The sequence below is a fragment of the Schistocerca americana genome, chromosome 4 (genome assembly GCF_021461395.2).
Source record: "Schistocerca americana isolate TAMUIC-IGC-003095 chromosome 4, iqSchAmer2.1, whole genome shotgun sequence".
Taxonomy (NCBI): Eukaryota; Metazoa; Arthropoda; class Insecta; order Orthoptera; family Acrididae; genus Schistocerca; species Schistocerca americana.
The window spans coordinates 589914558-589935528 of NC_060122.1; the positions used below are offsets into that span (position 1 = coordinate 589914558).

General features: G+C 44.1%; 1 protein-coding gene across 3 annotated transcripts in view; it reads right to left on the bottom strand.

The window, feature by feature from the left end:
- Window positions 1–20971, bottom strand: part of LOC124612698 — a 222021-nt gene that overhangs the window by 190089 nt on the left and 10961 nt on the right. For all 3 annotated transcript variants that reach the window (XM_047141043.1, XM_047141045.1, XM_047141042.1), the window contains exon 3: window positions 12835–12920. Coding sequence is in view for 2 of the 3 variants with exons in the window: in XM_047141045.1 (XP_046997001.1) it covers window positions 12835–12920 (86 nt within the window). In the remaining variant the exon portion in view is untranslated. The remainder of the gene's footprint in view (window positions 1–12834; window positions 12921–20971) is intronic.

A 20971-nucleotide genomic window follows, 5' to 3' on the forward strand; every position in this document is an offset into this window, starting at 1 on the left:
TCTACACATTTGCAGTCTCCTTAATGACAGACAGTTTGTTATGCTTACTGTTATGCCACTCTGTCTCCCAAAGCCGAAAAACCTTGCAGCGTAAGACAGAACGCAGGTCAGTTTCAGAGATGCCCACCCCCAGGAACAGTTTCCGCGTAGCCTGTTTGGCCAGACTGTCAGCAAGTTTGTTGCCTGGGATTTTGACATGTCCCAGGGTCCACACAAACACCATTGAGTGACTGGACCATTCCAGGGCAGAGATGGAGTCCTGGATGTTCGCTACCATAGGATGGTGAGGGTAGCACTGGTCGATAGCTTGTCAGCTGCTCAGGTAGTCAGAACAAAGAAGAAATGACTCACCAGAACAGGAACAGATGTACTGAAGTGCTTCAGATATGACCACAAGCTCTGCAGTGAATACACTGCAGCCAGTGGGCAAGGAATGGTCTCTGTGGACATAGGTGAAATCAACATTACCATCAGCCATTGAGCTTTCGAGGGTAAACAGCTACAGAGCCCAGGAAAATGTCAAGAATTGAGAGAAAGTGACAGCGAAGAGTGGCGGGGTTAACAGAGTCCTTAGGGCCGTGCAAAAGGTCCAAACGAAGCTTCAGCCATGGTGTACACCACGGAGGTGTATGTGAATGGACCTCAAGTAGAGGTGGTAAAGGGAAGGACTCCAGTTCGGAGAGAAGGGATCGCATGCGAACCATAATCGTGAGACCTGACCTGGGCCACCAATGCAGGAGATGAACTGCTGTGGGTGGGAGGAGGAGACAGTAATTCGGATCCTCAGGTGAACTATGAATGTGTGCAACACAACTGGTGAGCAATTGTGCACGTCGGATCCTCAATGGAGAGACTCCAGCCTCCACCAGGACACTGATCACTGGACTCGCTCTAAAAGCTCCTGTCATTGGGCAAACGTCACAGTGGTGCACTGGGTCAAGTAAATGCAATGGTGCAGGCACCGTTGAACTGTAAACTAGACTCCCACAGTCAAGGCGAGATTGAACAAGGGCTCTGCAGAGCTGCAGCAGCGTAGAGCGATCTGCATCCCAGTTAGTGTCGCTCAGGCAGTGGAGGGCATTGAGGTGCAGCCAGCACTTCCGCTTACGCTGACGAAAGTGAGGTAGACAAGTCAATCAGGCATCGCAAACCAGTTGTAACAATCAATATGTCCCCACCAGAGTGAATGGATCATTATTAAGATATAGTTCTGGTTCCGGATGAACAGTACGATGCTGATATGATGCCGACGGAAGTGCATGACTCACGACTTCGCAGTTGGAAACTGGAAGCCGTGGGCTAGAGCCAATGGCTGCGCCTTGTGAATGGGTCCCTGTAGGTGCCACTCAGCAACACCAATACTGGTAGGGCAATACGAAATGCAGAAGTCATCCGCATAAAGAGAAGGGGAGAGCAACGGCCCTACAGCTGCTGCTAGGCTGTTAATGGCCACTTTAGAGGTCACTGTGGCATGTAGTGAATGAGAGGACTTTCCTTTCCATCTGCTGTTTGAGATTGCGAAAGGCTGGGGGGATAGTTCTCCATTGCAGAGGCTCGAGCATAGTGCTCAGCATTTGTGTTTGCGTTGATAGAGAGCACACCATTATGTTAACGCCAGGGACACTGTTGGGGTCTGGTACCCAAAAAGACGTCTGACCTTCATCCAGACTTGGGAAGGTGACGTATGGCACCGAAGGGTCAACACTTACCTCTTCCAACACTCCTGTTTCTGTCGTCTTATAAGCAGGCAAATGAGAGCACGGAGCTGCTTAAAGGCTACTAGGTGCTCTACAGATGGGTGCCGCTTACGTCACTGTAGAGCTCACCAACAGTCCAAAATTTCCTCAGCGACTTCCGGTGACTACGAAGGGACTGTCTTTTGCCGGGGGCACTCTAGAGAATGAGGGATCGTGTTTTTTGCTGCAGAAGTGATTGTTGTAAAGTGATTGTTGTAGTGACCTGCTCAATCACAACATCAATGGCACCATGTGGGGGAGATCAACAGTGACAGTAGAGGTGAAGGCTACCCAGTCATGCGCATGATACCCGGGGAGTGACAGGAAGATGGGGAAGTGGTCACTACCACACAAGTAGTCATGTGCTCTCCAGTGGATAGATGGGAGAAGTCGTGGGCTGCAAATTGACAAGTCAATGGCTGAGTAACTACCATGAGCCACATGGAAATGTGTGGTGGCCCCAGAATTTAAGAGGCATAGGTCGAGATGGGACAGTAAATTTTTGAAATATCTGCCACGGCCAGTAAGCATGGTACTACCCCACACAGGGTTATGGGCGTTAAAATTTCCCAAAACTTGGAAAGGTTTATGGAGATGATCAATCAGTGCAGCCAATTGCTTTAGGGGTACCGCACCATCTGGAGGGAGATATACATTTAGGCAGTTATTTCCTGTGTTGTCCGTATCCTGACAGCTAGAGCTTCAAAGAGGAGTTTGAAGGGACACAGGTTCACTAGATATCAAGTTCAGGACAAAAATGCAAATTCCACCTGACACACTATTATATTCACTGTGGTTCTTGTAATATACCCTGTAGCCGTGAAGGGCAGGGGTCCGAATTGCTGGGAGAGAGATTTCCTGGAGGGCTATGCAGAAAGCAGGTGTAAAGCTTAACAGTTGCCATAGCTCAGCCAGGTGATGGAAAAAACCGTTGCAATTCCACTGGACGATGACGTGATTGTGAGACTGGGAAGGCATAAAACACTCAATGAGGCAGCCTATGCCTCAGGGTCACCTGCTGCCACCGACTTATTTCCTGAAAAGGCTATATCCATTGTGTCTGAGGGTCTGGCAAGATCTAGGTCCTCAGCGGACACCAGAATCTTCACCTCATCCTCAGACGCAGAGCTTGTTTGCAGCAGTGGTGTGGGTGCCACTACAGTTCCCTTGGTTTTGGGGGTCTTCTTTCTGGATTTCACTCGCTGATCCTTGGGTTTCTCTGGCTGGGAGGGCATCACTGATTCCATCTTTGGGACACCGTGAAGCCCTACGACCATCTGCTTTAGAGCACTTCAGCGACTGGCGGGTGTCATCTTTCCCACTAGTAGAAACCTGGGAAGGGAGTTACCCAAGCAACCCCTTCCTAGCGAGAGGAGCCGAAGAAGACTTACACTTCTCTGGCTGAGAAGTGGGGACTGGTGTCCCCAATGGTTGGGGAGACAGTGCTCCCGAGGTAGGTGGTGTGGGAGCAACAGGGAGGGAAGTGCCCATCCCCCCACCATCAAGGGGGCAGGTGTAGTCTTCCGGCTCTGAGAGCCGACTGGAACTCACAGAACTGATGGGGCTACAACTGTTCTCGTAGCAGCAGCACAAGAGGTGGTCATAGCCACACGATGTAGGTGTTCAAATTTATTCTTAGCCTCAGTATGGGTCAGTTGGTCCAGGGTCTTGTATTCCCTTATTTCCTTTCTCACTGTAAAATCCTACAATCTGGTGAGCAAGGGGAATGATGCTCTCTGCAGTTGACACAGATGGGAGGAGGGGCACATGGAGTATTGGGATGGGGTGGACGTCCACAATCTCAAAACGTGATTCTGGAAATACAGCAGGAAGACGTATGGCTGAACTTCCAGCACTTAAAGCACCACATTGGGGGAGGGATATATGGCTTAACATCACAGCAGCAGACCATCACCTTGACCTTCTCGGGTAATGTGTCACCCTCGAAGATGAAGGCACCGGTGGCAACCTGATTATCACTCTGACCCCCAATAGACATGCTGGACGAAATGAACTTCTCGTTGATCTAAGTTGACATGCAGCTTGTTGTCACACTGAAAAAGAAGGTCCCTGTAGAATATAATATTCCGGATCATATTTAAGCTCTTAAAGAGGCATGATGGCAATGGAAACATCCCCCAGCTTGTCACAAGCAAGTGATGCCTGTGACTGAGTAGAGGATGCCATTTTTATCAAGACTGACACTGACCTTGCCCTTGCAAAAAACTGAGGAGTTAGTGGTGCAGGCATCAGCAGAGTGATCCCTGTGTTGTCAGGGGGCTACAACCAACAGGGTACATGGTGGCCCCACCACAACGAATTGGCTACTGTGCTGGATATGAGGTCCAAAGAATTCCATGGTCATCGACGGAGGAGAAAGCGACACTGCATAGTGGGTGGAGGAAAATGCACCCAGGAAGGTGTCCTCATCCAAGAGGTGCAGGATGAGCAGTACTGCAATGCTTTGACGAGAAAGTGGGCTGAAGATCTGAATGCACGATGGACACGATGCATCATGTAAGGCACCCTTCCCCAATTGGCTCACTCTTTGGGAAAATTTTGAAAAATGGAGGTCAAACCCTACAGGGGATCATCACATAAAGGGCGAAAGGTATGAGACTCCTTTTAGTCACCTCTTATGATAGGCACGAATACCTCGGGCCTATTCTAACCACCGGGACCACAGTGGGATATGAAACTGTAAACAGCTGTAGAAGACACCAGCAGTAGAGAACCGTGAATCTCTCTTGGATGGTCTCATTTTATCCACTGGTGAATCATAGGTTTCTTGTTCACTCAAAGTTTACTTACAACTTCTTCATTATTCTGCCACTAGACTGTGCATCCACACCTACACTAATGGATAGACGAGGATGATGGGGAAATGTGTATGATGGCGCTCTGATGCTTCCACTTATTAAATTTGTTCTCTTGGTTTGCCATAACAATTTATAAAGACTTGCAAGAGCTTCTAGAAACCTCTGGACTCTACCCAGGACTCACACCTGAATCCATAGCAGTTATTCTACCTAATCCTCCTACTTTTTTCAAATATATATCAGGAGGTATATTTCACTTAGAGAAACAGGGTGTCTTGGGGGGGGGGGGGGGGGGGGGGGGGATGTAGCACAAATTAAGAACACTCACTTCAGAGTGTGACTAATTCTTGCTAGGAAGTTAGTTGACTCTTCAGGTCAAGATAATATTGTGTAATTATGTTGGGGAGAATGGACAGATGAGTGATTCTCTGCTGGAGGTGTAGACAAAGGAGGCATTCATATGTTGTCGATGTACTTTATTGTTAACCATAAACAAACATAGTGCAGAGTGCCTACAATAAGCAGATGAGAGGTGACTGTCGTTGAAACTTGGACACAGGCATTAGTGTGGCTGCACTACTATAAATGCTTCTCGAAGAGGCAGTCCAGCAGCAAGCGGCCCTGACTCAGCACACTCCAACAGTCATTAGTTGCAGTGTCAAGATGGCAAGACAGTATCCTGTCTAAGGTGGCCAGAGCCAGGCAGGCCAATGACCAGTGTACCATGGACCAGTGGCTGGGGCACTGCATCTGGTGGTGCTGGGCCTCAGTGTTGCAGAGATGGGAGGATCTCAGTTCATACCTTTACCTTGAGGTGGTGGTAGAAACCCCTGGCAGGTGGTCTTGTGGAGATGGGACAGAGTGAAGGTAACCAGGGCGGCTGGCAGCAGTCATTGGTTCGCAATCTGGATGCCGTGATGATAGCTGGGTCCGAAGAGTGTCAGCAATCCCATGGCAGAGGCTGACATGCGACAGGTGTCAATGCGTAGCCCAACAGTGCCAATGACCTACTCGGCTGGCCTGGGTATAAGCACTGAAGACCCAAAGAAACTAGTACACCTGCCTAATATCATGTAGGGCACCTGTTAGCATGCAGAAGTGCCACAACACAACTTGGTATGGATTCAACTAATTTATGAAGTACTGTTGGAGGGTACTGACGCTGTCAATCCTGCAGGGCTGCATGTAAATTTGTATGAGTATGAGAAGGTGGTTCTGAACAGTACGTTGCAAGGCATCCCAGATATGCTCAATAATGTTAGTGTCTGGGGAGTTTGGTGGACAATGGAGGTTCGCAACGATGCTGTGATGATAGCTGGATTCGAAGAGTGTCAGCAATCCCATGGCAGAGGCTGACATGTGACAGGCGTCAATGCGTAGCCCAACAGTGCCAATGACCTACTCGGCTGGCCTGGGTATAAGCACTGAAGACCCAAAGAAACTAGTACACCTGCGTAATATCGTGTAGGGCACCCACTAGCATGCAGAAGTGCCACAACATGACTTGGTATGGATTCAACTAATTTCTGAAGTCCTATTGGACGGTATTGGCGCCATCAATCCTGCAGGACTGTCTGTAAATTCATAAGCGTATGAGAGGGTCGTTCTGAACAGTTTGTTGCAAGGCATCCCAGATATGCTCCATAATATTAGTTTCTGGGGAGGTTGGTGGACAATGGAGTGTTTGAACTCAAAAGAGTGTTCCTGGAGCCACAAGGCTGTTGCATTGTCCTGCTTGAATTGCCCAAGTCCATCGGAATTCACAATGGACATGAATGGATGCTGGTGATCAGACAGGCTGCTTACATATGTGTCACCTGTCAGAGTCGTATCTATACATATCAGAGGTCCCATATCACTCCAACTGCACCTGCCACACACCGCAACAGAGCCTCCAACAGCTTGAACAGTCCCATGCTGACATTCAGGGTCCATGGATTCGTGAGCTTGTCTCCATACCCATACATGTCCATTCACTCGATACAATTTGAAGAGAGACTCATCCGATCAGGCAACATATTTCCAGTCATCAAGAGTTTGATGTCAGAGTTGACGGGCCCAGGTGAGGTGTAAAGCTTTGTGTTGTGCAGTCGTCAAAGATATAGAAGTGGGCCTTCACCTCTGAAAGCCCATATTGATAGTAGTTCATTGAATGGTTCACATGCTGACACTTGTTGATGGTCCAGCATTGAAATCTGCAGGAATTTGCGGAAAGGCTGCACTTCTGTCATACTGAATGATTCTGATTCTCTCCAGTTGTTGTTGGTCCCATTCTTGCAGTATCTTTTTCTGGCCACAGCGATGTCGGAGATCTGGTGCTTTATCAGATTCCTGATATTCACGGAACACTCATGAAATGGTACAGGAAAATCACCACTTCATCGCTACCTCGGAGATGCTGTGTCCTATCACTTGTGCACCAACTATAACATCACATTCAAACTCACTTAAACCTTGATAACCTGCCATTGCAGCAGCAGTAGCTGATCTAACAACTGCTCCAGACATTTGTTGTCTTATAGAGGCGTTGCCAACCACAGTGCCATATTTGGCCTGTTTACATATCTCTGTATTTGAATACACATGCCTATACCAGTTTCTTTGGTGCTTCAGTGTATATGGTCGAAAAGAGACTTGTTAATGTGGAAGACAAGTACTACTGCGCGCTTCACTGTTATTGAAACTTCCTGAAAGTTGGTCATTTCCTGGAGAACTGGGGTTGCTATTAAGGAAGCTGACAGTATGGAAATGCTGTGTTGGCTGGTTACGGCTCACGCCCTGAATACGGCATTTGGCTCTTGGCTGGAGGGTTGCTGTTACAGTTGCATTACAAAGTCTGCAGCTGGCTGAAGGAGCCTTGGAAATGTAGTGTGGACCACACTAAGGGGGTAAAAATTTAAAAATTGACCACAGTAATTCCTTTAGGTCTGTATCCATGTAGCAGGTCAACATTGTAACAGATCATTTTGTCACTAATCCCAAGCCTGTGGAGGGAAAATTCTTTACGTTGAAGTATTAAACTGTCAGAGTTGATATACTATTGAAACTGACATAATGTTTAGAAAAGGACTGAATTAGTTTCACGTGTAAAATTCTGGAGTTCAGCATTGTATTAGGCGCAAAGGTACAGATTATGTTGATGTACTGTTATACGAGTGTCAGAAAGTATTTGGGTACCTTCTATGTTCTCATAGAAGAAAGCTATTAAGTAATTTGTCGGCTACAGATCTTAAATGGGATATGTCTGCTGTTGTGATCAGCATCTTGGAACTGAACTGAAGTAAAAAACTGACAAAGGATCTTTTCTAACTTTTTATGTCCTTGTTCACAAGCTCTCCGTGCATAAAGTTACTAAAATCCTCAACTAGAGACTAAATAGTGCTAATATTTCCAACAGTATAAAAATTAATGTCACATGGTTTTGTGTAATTGGCATGAGTACACCTCTTAATTGTCATAGGTGTATCAACAATCTGGGCTGCTGAAGATTCCATGGAGTTTTCCTCAAGGGAGGTACATATTTTGGCATTTCTGCTGACATAAAATTATTACATGACCTGTTACCTTCTACATCCTATTGTTGGCAGTAATTACACTGCACAACACCACTGTTAAGCTTGCGTATCATAGTGGAAATTTCCATTTGACAAAACATTACAGTATTTGGTATACATTATGGCTTCTGGCTACAAGTCCCTTATATGAGGAGGAGGCGGAGGAGGAGGAGATTAGAGTTTAATGTCTTGTCAACAGCTAGGTCATTAGAGAGAGATCAGAAGATCGGAGTATGGAAAGATGGTGAAGGAAACTGGCCATGCCATTTTCAAAGGAACCATTTCAGCATTTGCCTGGAGCAATTTAGGGAAATCATGGAAAACCTAAATCTGGATGGCCAGATGGGATCTCAACCGTCCTCCTCCTGAATGCGAGTATAGTCTGCTAACCACTGCACCCCCGCCCCCCGGTAAGCCAGTCCTTTACAACTTGTGGCCATTGCACTATAAGTTGGCACACTGCAAGATGAGCCATGGGTATACTTCCCTACCCACCACTCCTCCTCATTGCACACAAAATAAGCTTAATGGTTGTACAACGATAAACAGAAATGGTCACCACCGTCACATTTAGTATCAGCAGGTGCAAGGAGTATTTTGAAAGGAATAAAGATTGTATTGTATAACAGCACACTCAATTTTTGAGTGTGGCTCTGTATGTTCTCAACAATTAGACCACCTTGACATTGGCTTCGTAAAGCGAAAAACAAAATGTTTAATTATAGTTCTGAACACTTTCAACATGTGCCATATTAACTAAGTTTTATGTACATTTAAGATTCAGCAGCTAATGCTTACTTTCTCTTTGAATGAATGTAAGAACATCACACATGTGGGGACAGAATCATAATCTTGAGCACAGATGAAAGGCTTGGAAGTAACTGTTATTTGGTTAGTTATCTGCATGTTTCATGGATCATAATTGCAACCTGTTGGTATGATATCGGACGAGTTAGTTATACAATTACAATATGTCTGGTCAGCAATAAATATGGCAATATGCTGACAATTAACATTATTTATTATACACTTTTTAAAATATATAAATATATAAACTTGCCTGCAGTAATTTATGTTCACACACTGAGCCTTACATCACTCCTGGTTAGAGCCCGTGCATCGGGAGAATGAATCATGCACGCACAGTGACTGATTGTCTGAAGTGGGTTCAGTCGAGTACGTAGTTCTAAGTTTCATCCACCAAAGTACAGTAGCAGAGAGAGACATTCAAGAAACAAGTCAAGAGAACATTTTTGTGAATTGCTCTGTTTATTTATTGAAGATTTTTTGTTTATTTACGTTAGTACAGTTTTGTATATGCTTTTAGTAGTGTGAATGATGCGTGAATGTGGTCTAAAATAAATATGTAAATCATTCCTCTACTAATGAACGCTGTACTTTGAGAAAGTTTTAAGACAGTGTGAATGCAGATCATGGGGAATTTTGTATCATAATATGTTAAGTACGTTTGTGGTAAAAGGAAAGCTAATACGAATGCAGGTTTTTTGTTGATTGGTTAGTCATAAGAAGCATGGACTAACAAGGGAGAACAATGTTTTTCTATTGGCCTTAACAAAAACTGACCAATCAGAATGGAGTATTCTTTGCACATCTTTTCTCTTGGAGATAGAGAATGCTTAAAGCAGTTTAAGTAATTGGAGCTTAGCCTTTCAACGGTACAGTCATGTGTAATGTGAGCTCCAAAGGAAGCTGTAATTTGCCGGTTTATTATTTTATGTACGAGAAAAGACAGTAGTTCTGCATGGCATATTTGTGCAGATCAGTGACCAAAAACTTGAGTGCATTCAACACCAATAAACTTAATAGTGTGGTGAGCATTTTCATTTAAGAACAATCCGTGTTTAGTAGCTGTTCACATTTCGGGAAATACGTTATTATAAACTTGCTAATGTGAATGAAATGATTTAAGCATGACTGTGTTAGGATTAGCACGGGCTTGGCAGTGAACTTGTATTTCTCAACTTGCAGTATTTCCACTGTTCATTCAAAATTAAGGCCTCTTCCTGATTTCTAGAATAGTTATGCTGTATGCAGCCTGGTGTGAGATACAGTACGGTCTGTTTCTGCTCGGCATTCCTACTGGTGATCTGCGGCGACGAGTTCACAGGTAGGTGCTCGTAAAAGGGACGAAAGGAACTGTGCCGCCACAACATGTGCACACAAATATTCTGAAATTATTTTATGGAGTATAAGGAGTTGTCAAACAGACAGATTTCAGTTTGTGTTTGTAGTCAATTTTATTAGTCACTAAAATCTTTATATTACTGGATCGGTGGCTGCAGTTTTTATTGCTGAATACCTCCCTCCTTTCTGTGCCACACTAAGACTCAATGACTGATAGTGTAAATCTTATCAGCTTCTAGTATTATAAGTCCGACTGTTACTGTTGGTTTCAAACTGCTTTTATTCTGGACAAAAACTTCATAAGGATATAAATGTACTATGGGGTTTTTGTCAGTATGTTCAACTGTTTAAAGAGCCATTACCCTTACATGCTTCCGTGCAACAAACACTTTTTTCCTCGACAAGTTACCCAAAATATGATGCCATAAGACATTACTGAATTAAAACAGAAAAAGTCGGTGAATTCTTTTTTAAAATTTTAATCTTCAAAATCTAATACTATGCATAAACAAAAGTTGCAAAGCTAAGACATTTAAGAAGATCTGCAATGTAATTTCCAGTTCAGGTTCTTATCAATATTAAGAACTAAAAATTTAGAATATTCTGTATCTTCTAAAACATTGTTCCTGGCAAACTGATATAAATTAGAATAAAAGTTTTGAAATAAAATCAGTGTAGGATCATATGTAAGCTGTTAAAATTTACAACTTAATCAGGTGATTGGTTTCAACCATAGTACGATCACCAGCAGTACTCTAGAGCAGTTGTTATCGATACTAGATGGCGAGCTGCTCCTCACCACTCTCTCCAGCTGTCACCTTGGAGTTTTAACACTCTGGTGATGATCGTACTATAATTGAAACCAGTTACCCAATTAATAAACTTTAAATTTTAAAAACTTCTATGTGAATCTAGAGTGTTTTTATTCAATAACTTTTATCGTAATATTCTGTTTCATTTATTGACTCATCCTCATGCATTCTTTTTATTGTGCCCTACCATGAAGGACATAAAACTATAAAAATATATTAAAAATTATTCCTATTCCATTGTGGCAGGGTGCTACAGCAACCAGTTTTGAATTATTTCAGAATAAGAAGCATCTTGGTTGCGAAATTATCCAATGTCAATGATGTGTTTCACCCTTTTTAAGCAGCATCATATTGTCTATAAAAACAAGAAACCAAGCAATTAGTAACAGAGGATTGGGCATAGTCCTATCTTGCATGACTATGAGGGCAAAATGAACTAAAAGTAATAGAAACTTAAGTAAAAGTAGCTGGATATGAAACCCATCCTTCATATAGCCATATAAAATGGGAAATGGGTGCAACAGTAACTGGATATGTAATCAGTCCAAAAAAAAAAATTGCAAGGTGGACCCAGTTAAAAGAAAACGCCAATATATCATGAAAAAGGTTCAGAAAGGTGGTTGGAAAATTTCATTGTAAGCATACGCTGTGCAAGCACTCTAAGTTTAGCTCTGTATGACAGTTTTAATGAGATATTTGGATTTGCTATTTTAAATCATCATTTTATCTAATTATTATTTATATGTTAATGTGCTTTCAGTTTAATGTAGTTGCATTGGTTTTCTTATATGTATCTTAAGTTGTTAGGTTACCATAGTTTTCATATTTCAAAAATAGGACTTACGCCGATCATGCTCACCACCTGGTCAAGTCTTGCCACAATAAATGTGGTGTTTGGTTGGCTTATTTGGGGGAGGGGACCAAATGGCGAGGTCATCGATCCCTTCGGATTAGGTAAGAAAGGGGAAGGAAGTTGGATGTGCCCTTTCAAAGAAACCATCCTGGCATTTGCCTAGAGCAATTCAGGGAAATCGTGGAGACCCTAAATCAGGATGACCGAATGTGGGTTTGAATCATCATCTTCCCAAATGCGAGACCAGTGTGCTAACCACTGCGCCACCTCACTTGGTCACGGTTTTTGTATCTTGTTCTGTCACAATAGTATTTGTGTGCGCGCCAAAAAGACTATGTGCTCCGTGTGGCTCATAGCGTATTTAGTTTTGCATGAGTGACCCTATTTTGTACTACTATGGTAGTGTCAGCTGGTGTGTTCAAGGTAACCTGCGATAGTTGATGAAACCTGCACCTTATTGGTGGTATACAGGCTTTTTTCTTTTCTTTTAACTAAGCCCACCTTGCATTTTATATGCTTTTACGACAGATGGATTACATATCCAGGTACTCTTGCATCCATTTTTCATTTTATACGGCTACACAATGAATGGGTTTCATATCCAGCTACTTTTACATAAGTTTCTATCACTTTCAGTTCATTTTACCAGTGTATTTGTCCAAGATAGTACCACACCCCTTCCTTTGTTACTAACTGATTGGTTTCTTGTTTTTATAGACAATCTGATGATGTTCCAAAAGGGAGAAACATGTCATTGACAATGAATAATTTCCCAGTCAAGACTGTTTTTATTCTGAAACAATATAGTAATAAATTATATAAAAATATCAGAGACATAGTAGTAGTACTAGTAATAGCAGCAGTAGTTGTTATGATCATGCGAAACACCCATCTAAAGTGAAGATTAAAACTCACCTGCTCACATAGCCTTCAAAACAGAGTGTTGGTGTTTGTTCAGACCGTAACACCGGAGTCCATTTGTTCAGTTCAGTTACCTTCATCTGGAAAGGAAGCAGTCTATCATTCTTCTTTTCCAGTCATATAAACCTCAAAATTGTATACTGCAATAATCTGAATTTTGCAATCTGATTTAATTTAATTCAGCAGGTTCCTTTGGATTGTATATGTCAAAGCAACTTGATCTTGAAATGATTGCAATAGAATATACAATAAAAATATGGCACAGTGGTCACTTTAGTGAACAACTCTTGTGTAGGGTACAAATATTGTGCCAAAAGGAATATATTTACCTGAAAACTTCTGTTTGTACAGTTTAAAGTGTCCCAAGCAATAATAACAGTGCTCTATAACACTGCAGCTATTTAAACACAACACAGAACAGATTAACAGAAGTGCTGCAATTTGTAAACAGAGATTCACTTAGTCAGTGAGTCAAACAGTCACTTGGAGGTGCTTTTTCCATTCCAATGGAAAATGTTACAAGACAAACACAGTGCTTCACAGTAAGGATTACTGTTAAAATTCTGGAAGTACACACTTTAAGAATTATCAAGCAACATGTTGCTGTATGTGACAGTGACAGTGTGTCATGGCAAATGTATCCAGGAGGAGGTGGCATCATACTTCAACAGCAGTATATATTAAGAATTACGGTCACATGTCAGAAAAGTAATTATATTTTCTATTATAATTTAACAAAAAGTGCAGTGTGATATATTTACTCTTTCTGTTCAAAAGGAATGTTCAAAATTTAGGGATATGACAGGAATGATCACTTGAAACAGGAAAGTCTCACAGACATCGGCTCTAAAAAGCATACCTTAAGAGTTACAAGGACATCATCTTCGATGCTGTGAAATAAATCTCTTCTACTGCTAGCTCTTTGCTTTCCACATTTTGGAAGGAGGTAATGTGGACCAAAACAAAACAGAAATGTCTAGCACACATGAGCTCTTAAGTACATACCTTAAGAGCTATGAGCATTCTTCACAACTGTGAAACACCCCCTTCTATCGAACAAGTGGTCATAACTCTTAAGGTATGCATTTCAGAGCCCATATTTACTTATCTTTTTTGGTTCAAATGATTGTTTCTGTAATGTGAATGAGTACTGACCATTCCTCCTGGGGCAACCAGTATTTGGGGTACCCTGTCTTAGTCTGGGTGGGTAGATAAATGTGGGCAGGTAACTCAGTCCGTCGGTTGAGACGGTCCCACCTGTTGAGAGGATGCATCTCAAAACTTAGCTTTTTCCTTCCTTCTGATGAAACATACAAGTTCCAAGAGCAAGACTAAATATATTTTCTTCTTCTAAATGTTTTAATCAGCAGTACCAGGAATTCACCTCTTGAACATATTCTTCTGTCTATTATGAATATTTATTTATTCACACACACACACACACACACACACACACACACACACACACACACAGAGAGAGAGAGAGAGAGAGAGAGAGCTAAGTGTTGTGACTCGCCGATCAATCATTCAAAGTGCCGCCGCACAATTACGCGCGTCCTCTACATGCAGCGCTGTCTGCCAGATATGCAGCAGCCGCGCCACCTAAGCGGCCAGCCAGCCAGCGGCCGCTAGACTTGGACTCAGTGCTAATTTGAATGTTACCGTGTTCACATGTTTTGCTTGGTCAACTTGCTCTGTGACTTACACGTGTCGTGTCGTTTTGAAATATATGTGTTTAACTTGACGTTATAACAATTGGCAACGAGGTAGTGGATTTTTCCTTTTCATCGTTGACCAACAGGTTTCCATGGCTACTTTAGAGCAACTATTGCAAGGTCTCATTGAACAGCAAACACTTCTCACATCGGCGGTTCACGATTTCGTCGCGGCATCCAATGAGGGCTGTTTCTCGTCGTCGTCTGTACCTCCTTTTCCTCCTTATGACGAGACGGTGGAAGACTGGTTTGATTACGAAAAACATCTTCGACAGCACTTCTTGGCATTTCATGTCACGGACGAACAAACATGTATGTCTCTGTTCCTTTCATGGATTTCACCTCAAACGTATCGATTGTTGTCACAATTGGCTCCTTTGAAAGATCCTGCGTCTTCGTCTTTTGCTGAAATGTGCTCACCTCTGTCAGTATATTTTCATAAGCAGATGCATGTGGTAGCCTCTCGTGTTGCCTTTTATCGTTGTCAAAAACAACCGAATCAATCCTATCGCACTTGGGCTGCTGAGCTTCACGGCCTCTATTGAAAGTGTCAATTTGTTACTGACGTTCACAAAGAATCCTACGTGGATTCCATGGTATGGGTTGCTATTACCTGGTTGGCGCCCGACAAAGAAGTGAGGCAACGTGCCCTTCAGTTGGCAAATCCGACTCTAGAGAAAGTCCTATCCATCGCGCAGTCTTTTGAAATTTCTCACACCGCTGGAGCGCAAATAGAGGCATGGGGCGACGTCGGGGACATACAACCTCTGTGCGCTGTTGACAACGCGTGCGGCGTGTCCTCGCCGGCCGACGTGGCCGCAGTACGCTCCCACGCGCAGTCTCGGCCTAACCGTAAACAACCCTCTCAGAAACTGCAGCAAAGCCCCCAGCAACTTCCTTCATGTCCGCGGTGTTTTACGAAACATTCATGCAAGGATTGTCCCCAACGTTGGGCCGTGTGTCATAACTGCAAAAAGAAGGGTCATGTGTCTTCCGTTTGCAAATCCGACCGCATACATGATGTTCATGACCGTGACGCCGATTCTGCTTCAGTGTTGTCTGTCAATTGCACTTCTTCCCTTTCAGGGATGTTATTCCTCACAGTCCAAATTCTTGGTCGGAATGTTCGCACGCAGGTGGATACTGGTTCTGCTGCCAATATCATTAATTCTCAGGTGTATCTTCAGTTGGGTTCTCCACCCCTATCACCTGTCACTCGGCAATTACGGACTTACAATAAACAGAAGATTTCTCTCTTGGGACAATTTAATGCTGAGGTATCTTACAAATCCGTCATTCGCATTGTTCCCATATTTGTGGTTGACCAGAGTAACGCAGAAAATCTTTTTGGTTTTGATGCCTTTCGCATTTTTGGGTTCTCCATAGATGACTCTGTCAATATCATCTCTGATGCTATTCCTTATGCTCAATTGGATTACTTTTCGACGACATTTTCGTCCCTTTTTTCTCCTGGGTTAGGCCGTGCAAACGACTTTGAAGCTCATATCACACTCAAACCCACTGCTCGGCCTAAGTTATTTCAGGCTCAGCCCATTTCTGTGGCCCTTCGTGATCGGGTAAAACAGGAGCTGGATCGTCTCACTACTTCAGGGGTCTTGCTTCCTGTCACTTCCAGTGAGTGGTCCTCTCCTGTCGTTGTTGTTGCTAAGCCCAATGGTGATATTCGTCTCTGTGGATATTTTAAAGCCACTGTAAATGCACAATGCCTCATCAACACTTATCCTATGCCCCGACCTGAAGAATTGTTCACTAAATTTGTGGGTGGCCAGTATTTTTCTAAAATTGAACTGTCAGAAGCTTATCATCAACTTCCTCTCGATGCTGCTTCCCGGCAGTTTCTGGTCCTTAACATGCCTTTCGGCCTCTATCAATACCAACGATTGCCATTCGAGGTTGCCAGCGCCCCTGCTCTCTTTCAGCGATTCTTGGAACAATTATTGCTCACTGTCCCTGGGTGTATTAATTACCAGGACGACATTGTTGTCACTGGCTCCACCACTGAAGAACATCTTCAGAACCTCCACACGCTTTTTCATGTCTTACAGACTGCCGGTCTTAAGTGTAATCTTCAGAAATCACAATTTTTTCAGGCATCTATCACGTACTTGGGGTTTCAACTATCTCGGGATGGTATTCGTCCGCTCCAGCAAACTGTAGCTGCGATCGATGCCCTTCCTCACTCTATGTCTGTTAAGGAACTGCAGGCCTTCTTGGGGAAAACAGCATACTATCACAAGTTTTTACCGTCTGCTGCTTCGATGGCTCAGCTGTTGCATCGCCTGTTGCATAAAAACGTGCCTTTTCACTGGTGCGCGTCATGTGACGCGGCTTTCCAAAAATTGAAGACTATGCTGAAACAGGCCCCGTGCCTGGCTACTTATCGACCTGGCCAACATCTTGTTCTTGCCACGGACGCCTCTCAATACGGGGTTGGTGCAGTCCTTGCACACCGTTTTTCTGACGGTTCTGAACAACCCATTGCTTATGCCTCCAAAACACTCACGGATGCCCAACGAAAGTATTCTCAAATTGAAAAAGAAGCTTTGGCCATTATTTACGCTCTTCATAAGTTTGGTGTTTTTCTCTATGGATCAAAATTTCATCTTGTTATGGATCACAAACCACTTGTTTCCTTGTTTCATCCATCAAAGTCACTTCCCGACAAGGATGCACACCGCCTCCAGTGTTGGGCTCTTTACTTGTCTCGTTTCAATTATGAGATTCATTTCCGGCCGATGGCTCAACACGCGAATGCTGATGCACTGTCTCGCCTTCCCATGGGTCCTGATCTGGAATTCGATAGGGACAAACTTTTGTGTTTCCACCTGGATGTTGCTAAGCAGCGGGTTGTGGACGGGTTCCCCATCACCGGGGACCAGTTGGCAGCTGCTATGGGTTCTGACCCTACCCTCTTCCGGGTCTTACGCTGTATTCAGAAGTGTTGGCCAGATCGTCCGTCCGCTAAGACTTCTGATCCGTTGCGGAACTACTACACTTTGCGCTACCGTCTCATAGCTAGGGATGGTGTTATCCTCCTTTCCACCGACAATGCTTCACCGCGTGTTGTGGTACCTGTGTCTTTGCGTGCTTCGGTCTTGCGCCTCCTTCACCAAGGGCACTGGGGGTGTCTCTCGCACAAAATCCCTGGTGCACCGTCATGTGTACTGGCCTTGCATCGACTCTGAAATAGCACACATGGTCGCTGCCTGCGGCCCTTGTGCGTCACAGGCTGCCGCCCCGAAGTCATCTTTGTCACTGTGGCCTTTGCCTGAGACGTCATGGGAGTGCATTCATGCTGACTTCGCGGGACCTTTTTTAGGTACTTATTGGCTACTCGTAATTGATGCCTACTCTAACTTTCCTTTCATTGTCCGTTGCATGTCGCCTACCACCGCGGCAACCACAAGTGCTCTCGCCCGCATTTTTTCTATGGAAGGCCTTCCCTCTACTCTTGTTACTGATAATGGTCCGCAATTTGCCTCTTCCGAATTTGCGGATTTTTGTGCTCGTCACGACGTTATGCATGTCACAGCCCCTCCGTTCTGATCACAATCCAACAGTGAGGCTGAACGACTGGTCTGCACATTTAAGGCTCAGACGCAGAAACTCCTGACTTCTTCTGCTGCTGAGGATGTGCTTCTCCAACTGCTGGCTTCTTACCGTTTCACCCTCACGGGCGACAACAGCCCAGCTGAGCTCTTACATGGTCAACAGCCCCGCACGCTACTTCATCTTCTGCGGCCTTCCACCGACCGGCCGCGGGTGCATTCGCTTGGCCGGTCCATCGCCGACGACATTGTATGGGTACGGGGATATGGCAGGCAGCCAAAATGGGGTCCTGGCCGCATCTTACAACACCATGGCCAACACCTGTATGAAATCCAGACGGACACGGGTGTTGCAGTGCGTCATTCGGACCACCTTTGGCCTCGTGTTCCAGGAACGCCTATTCCGAATGCCACTCCACCACCTTTGGCTCTACCTGACGCTCGGGATCTTGGCATCTCTCATTACTCACAACGCAGCCCTCTCACCGTCATCTCGGTGCCAGCACAAGAACGGACGCCACAAGAACGGACGCCACCAGGAGACGTGCCCATGCAGGAACCAAATGCCCATCATATGTCGGAGCAACTCTACTTGCCTCCTTCTCCTACAGATGCCGACACATCGCCCATGTCTCCTGTTATATCAACTGGACTTGCCGCAACAGGCAGATTGGTGCATGGGGCCCCAGCTGATTCGACCCCTCCATCTTTATGCCCAGTCAAACAATGCCTATGGATGTTAGCAATCTACAGACCACATCCATGAAGACCAGTGCAAAAATTTCAAAGGGGCGAAAAGTGTTGTGACTCGCCGATCATTCAAAGTGCCGCCGCGCAATTATGCGCGTCCTCTACATGCGGCGCTGTCTGCCAGATAAGCAGCAGCCGCGCCACCTAAGCAGACAGCCAGCCAGCGGCCGCTAGACTTGGACTCAGTGCTAATTTGAATGTTACCGTGTTCACATGTTTTGCATGGTCAACTTGCTCAGTGACTTACACGTGTCGTGTCGTTTTGAAATATATGTGTTTAACTTGACGTTATAACACTAATAATATAACAAAAGAAGAGAAAAAGTTTTGAATCCCACTGTTTACTTTCTTGAGTAACCATTTTCAAAAGATTTCATAAAAACGCGAAAGGAAGACAAATCAAAATAATATCCACAAATGACTATTCATCTACAGCTACTAGGTCTACAACTTTGCTTCCGCCGTTTTTTCTCAAAGTTCGGGGCTTTATTGTGAAAAACTTACAAAAAAATTATGATTCATAGTATTGCCCATCGCTGGCCACTACATTCTCCCATCTTTCGGAAATCATACGAATTCTATGGCAGAAGAACTGGGTGTCTTTTGTGGGGATCCATGAATCAATTCAATTTTGCTCTTGTTCATATGATCAGAAGTGCTGGTCAGCCAGACTGTATGCCATTGATCAAAAAAGGTACTAGTCAGAGAGAGCAACGTATGGAGAATACGGCGGGAGGGATAGGACTTCTCATTTCAATGTTTCCACGTATATTTTGACAGGTTTTGTGACATGGGGTCGAGCACTGACCTGCTGCAAAATTACATTTACATGTCTATTGCTGTATTGTGGCCATTTGTGTTTCAGTGCTGGACTCGAACGCATCAACTGCTTTTGATAATGATGTCCTGTGGCTGTCTTCGTCTGTTTCAGTAGCCATGAAAATGTTCTGTCTTCCCCCGCCATGCTGGTCTTCGACATCAAAATCACCATTCTTAAGACATTGAAAACATTCTCTGCACGTTCTTCCACTAACAGTTCCCTCACCATTGGTCTCACCCAGCATTTTAAGAGCCACAGCCATAGATTTCTTCACGTTAAAGCAGAAAATTAAAACTTCCCGCAAATGGCGAGAAATGGGTACGTAAGTTGATGTACTTAATCGAGAATAACCTTATGATGCAATCACAAATCGACTAATATTTTTGTGGAATTATGTTTACAGATGCCTAAGCTTATTGTATCACACCTATGACCAACCACCAGAACCCCACTTGCCACTACTGCCATCTATTGCAAAACGGCGGAAACAAAGTTGTAGACCTAATATATTCTGTAAACCACTGAGAAGTACATGAAAAAATGTATGTCCCACTGCACCATTTATTAGGGCTTTTTCCCTGTTCCATTCACGTATAGAGGGACTGCACCAGTTATTACTGTTTTTTACCCATTCATGTATGAAGTGTCGTAAGAAAGATTGTTTAAATGCCTCTGTTAGAGCTGTATTTAATCTAATCTTGTCCTCAGAATTCCAACAAGAGTGATACGTAGCATTGGCATAAAGTTTAGTGGTTCATACTGTGTGTTGTTTGTGTGTTTAGCACACAGTATTCAATTTTTTGGGAAGCAGGATGGTAGAGACAACATTTTTGGATGACATTATGCACTGTCAGATTAGAAGCAAAGTCAGTCTCCTTTAGGTAGGCCAGATGTTGAACTTCGTCCGTAGCATTATTTTATGATTGTTGAGACCATAGAAGTGCAAGTGGAAGCCATGAAAATAGTCCTTAGACAGAGCACCCCAGCACTACAGACCTGATGTGACACATCAACACTACAGACCAGATTTGACACATCACCACACAGGCCCAATACGAGCAGACACACAACTGAACACCTGACACTTCCCATGAAGCAGATGGAACATAGATGGCACAGAGTGCAGATAGAGTGCTGGACATGGCGCAAATCAAAAACACAGCACCTAGCACCACCCATGCTTAAATACTGGTCTCGATCCACCCAAGGACCAGTCTCAGGGAGCAGCTAAATAAGACAGTGAGATACGTCGTTGATGCAAACAACCAGCAGAAGAT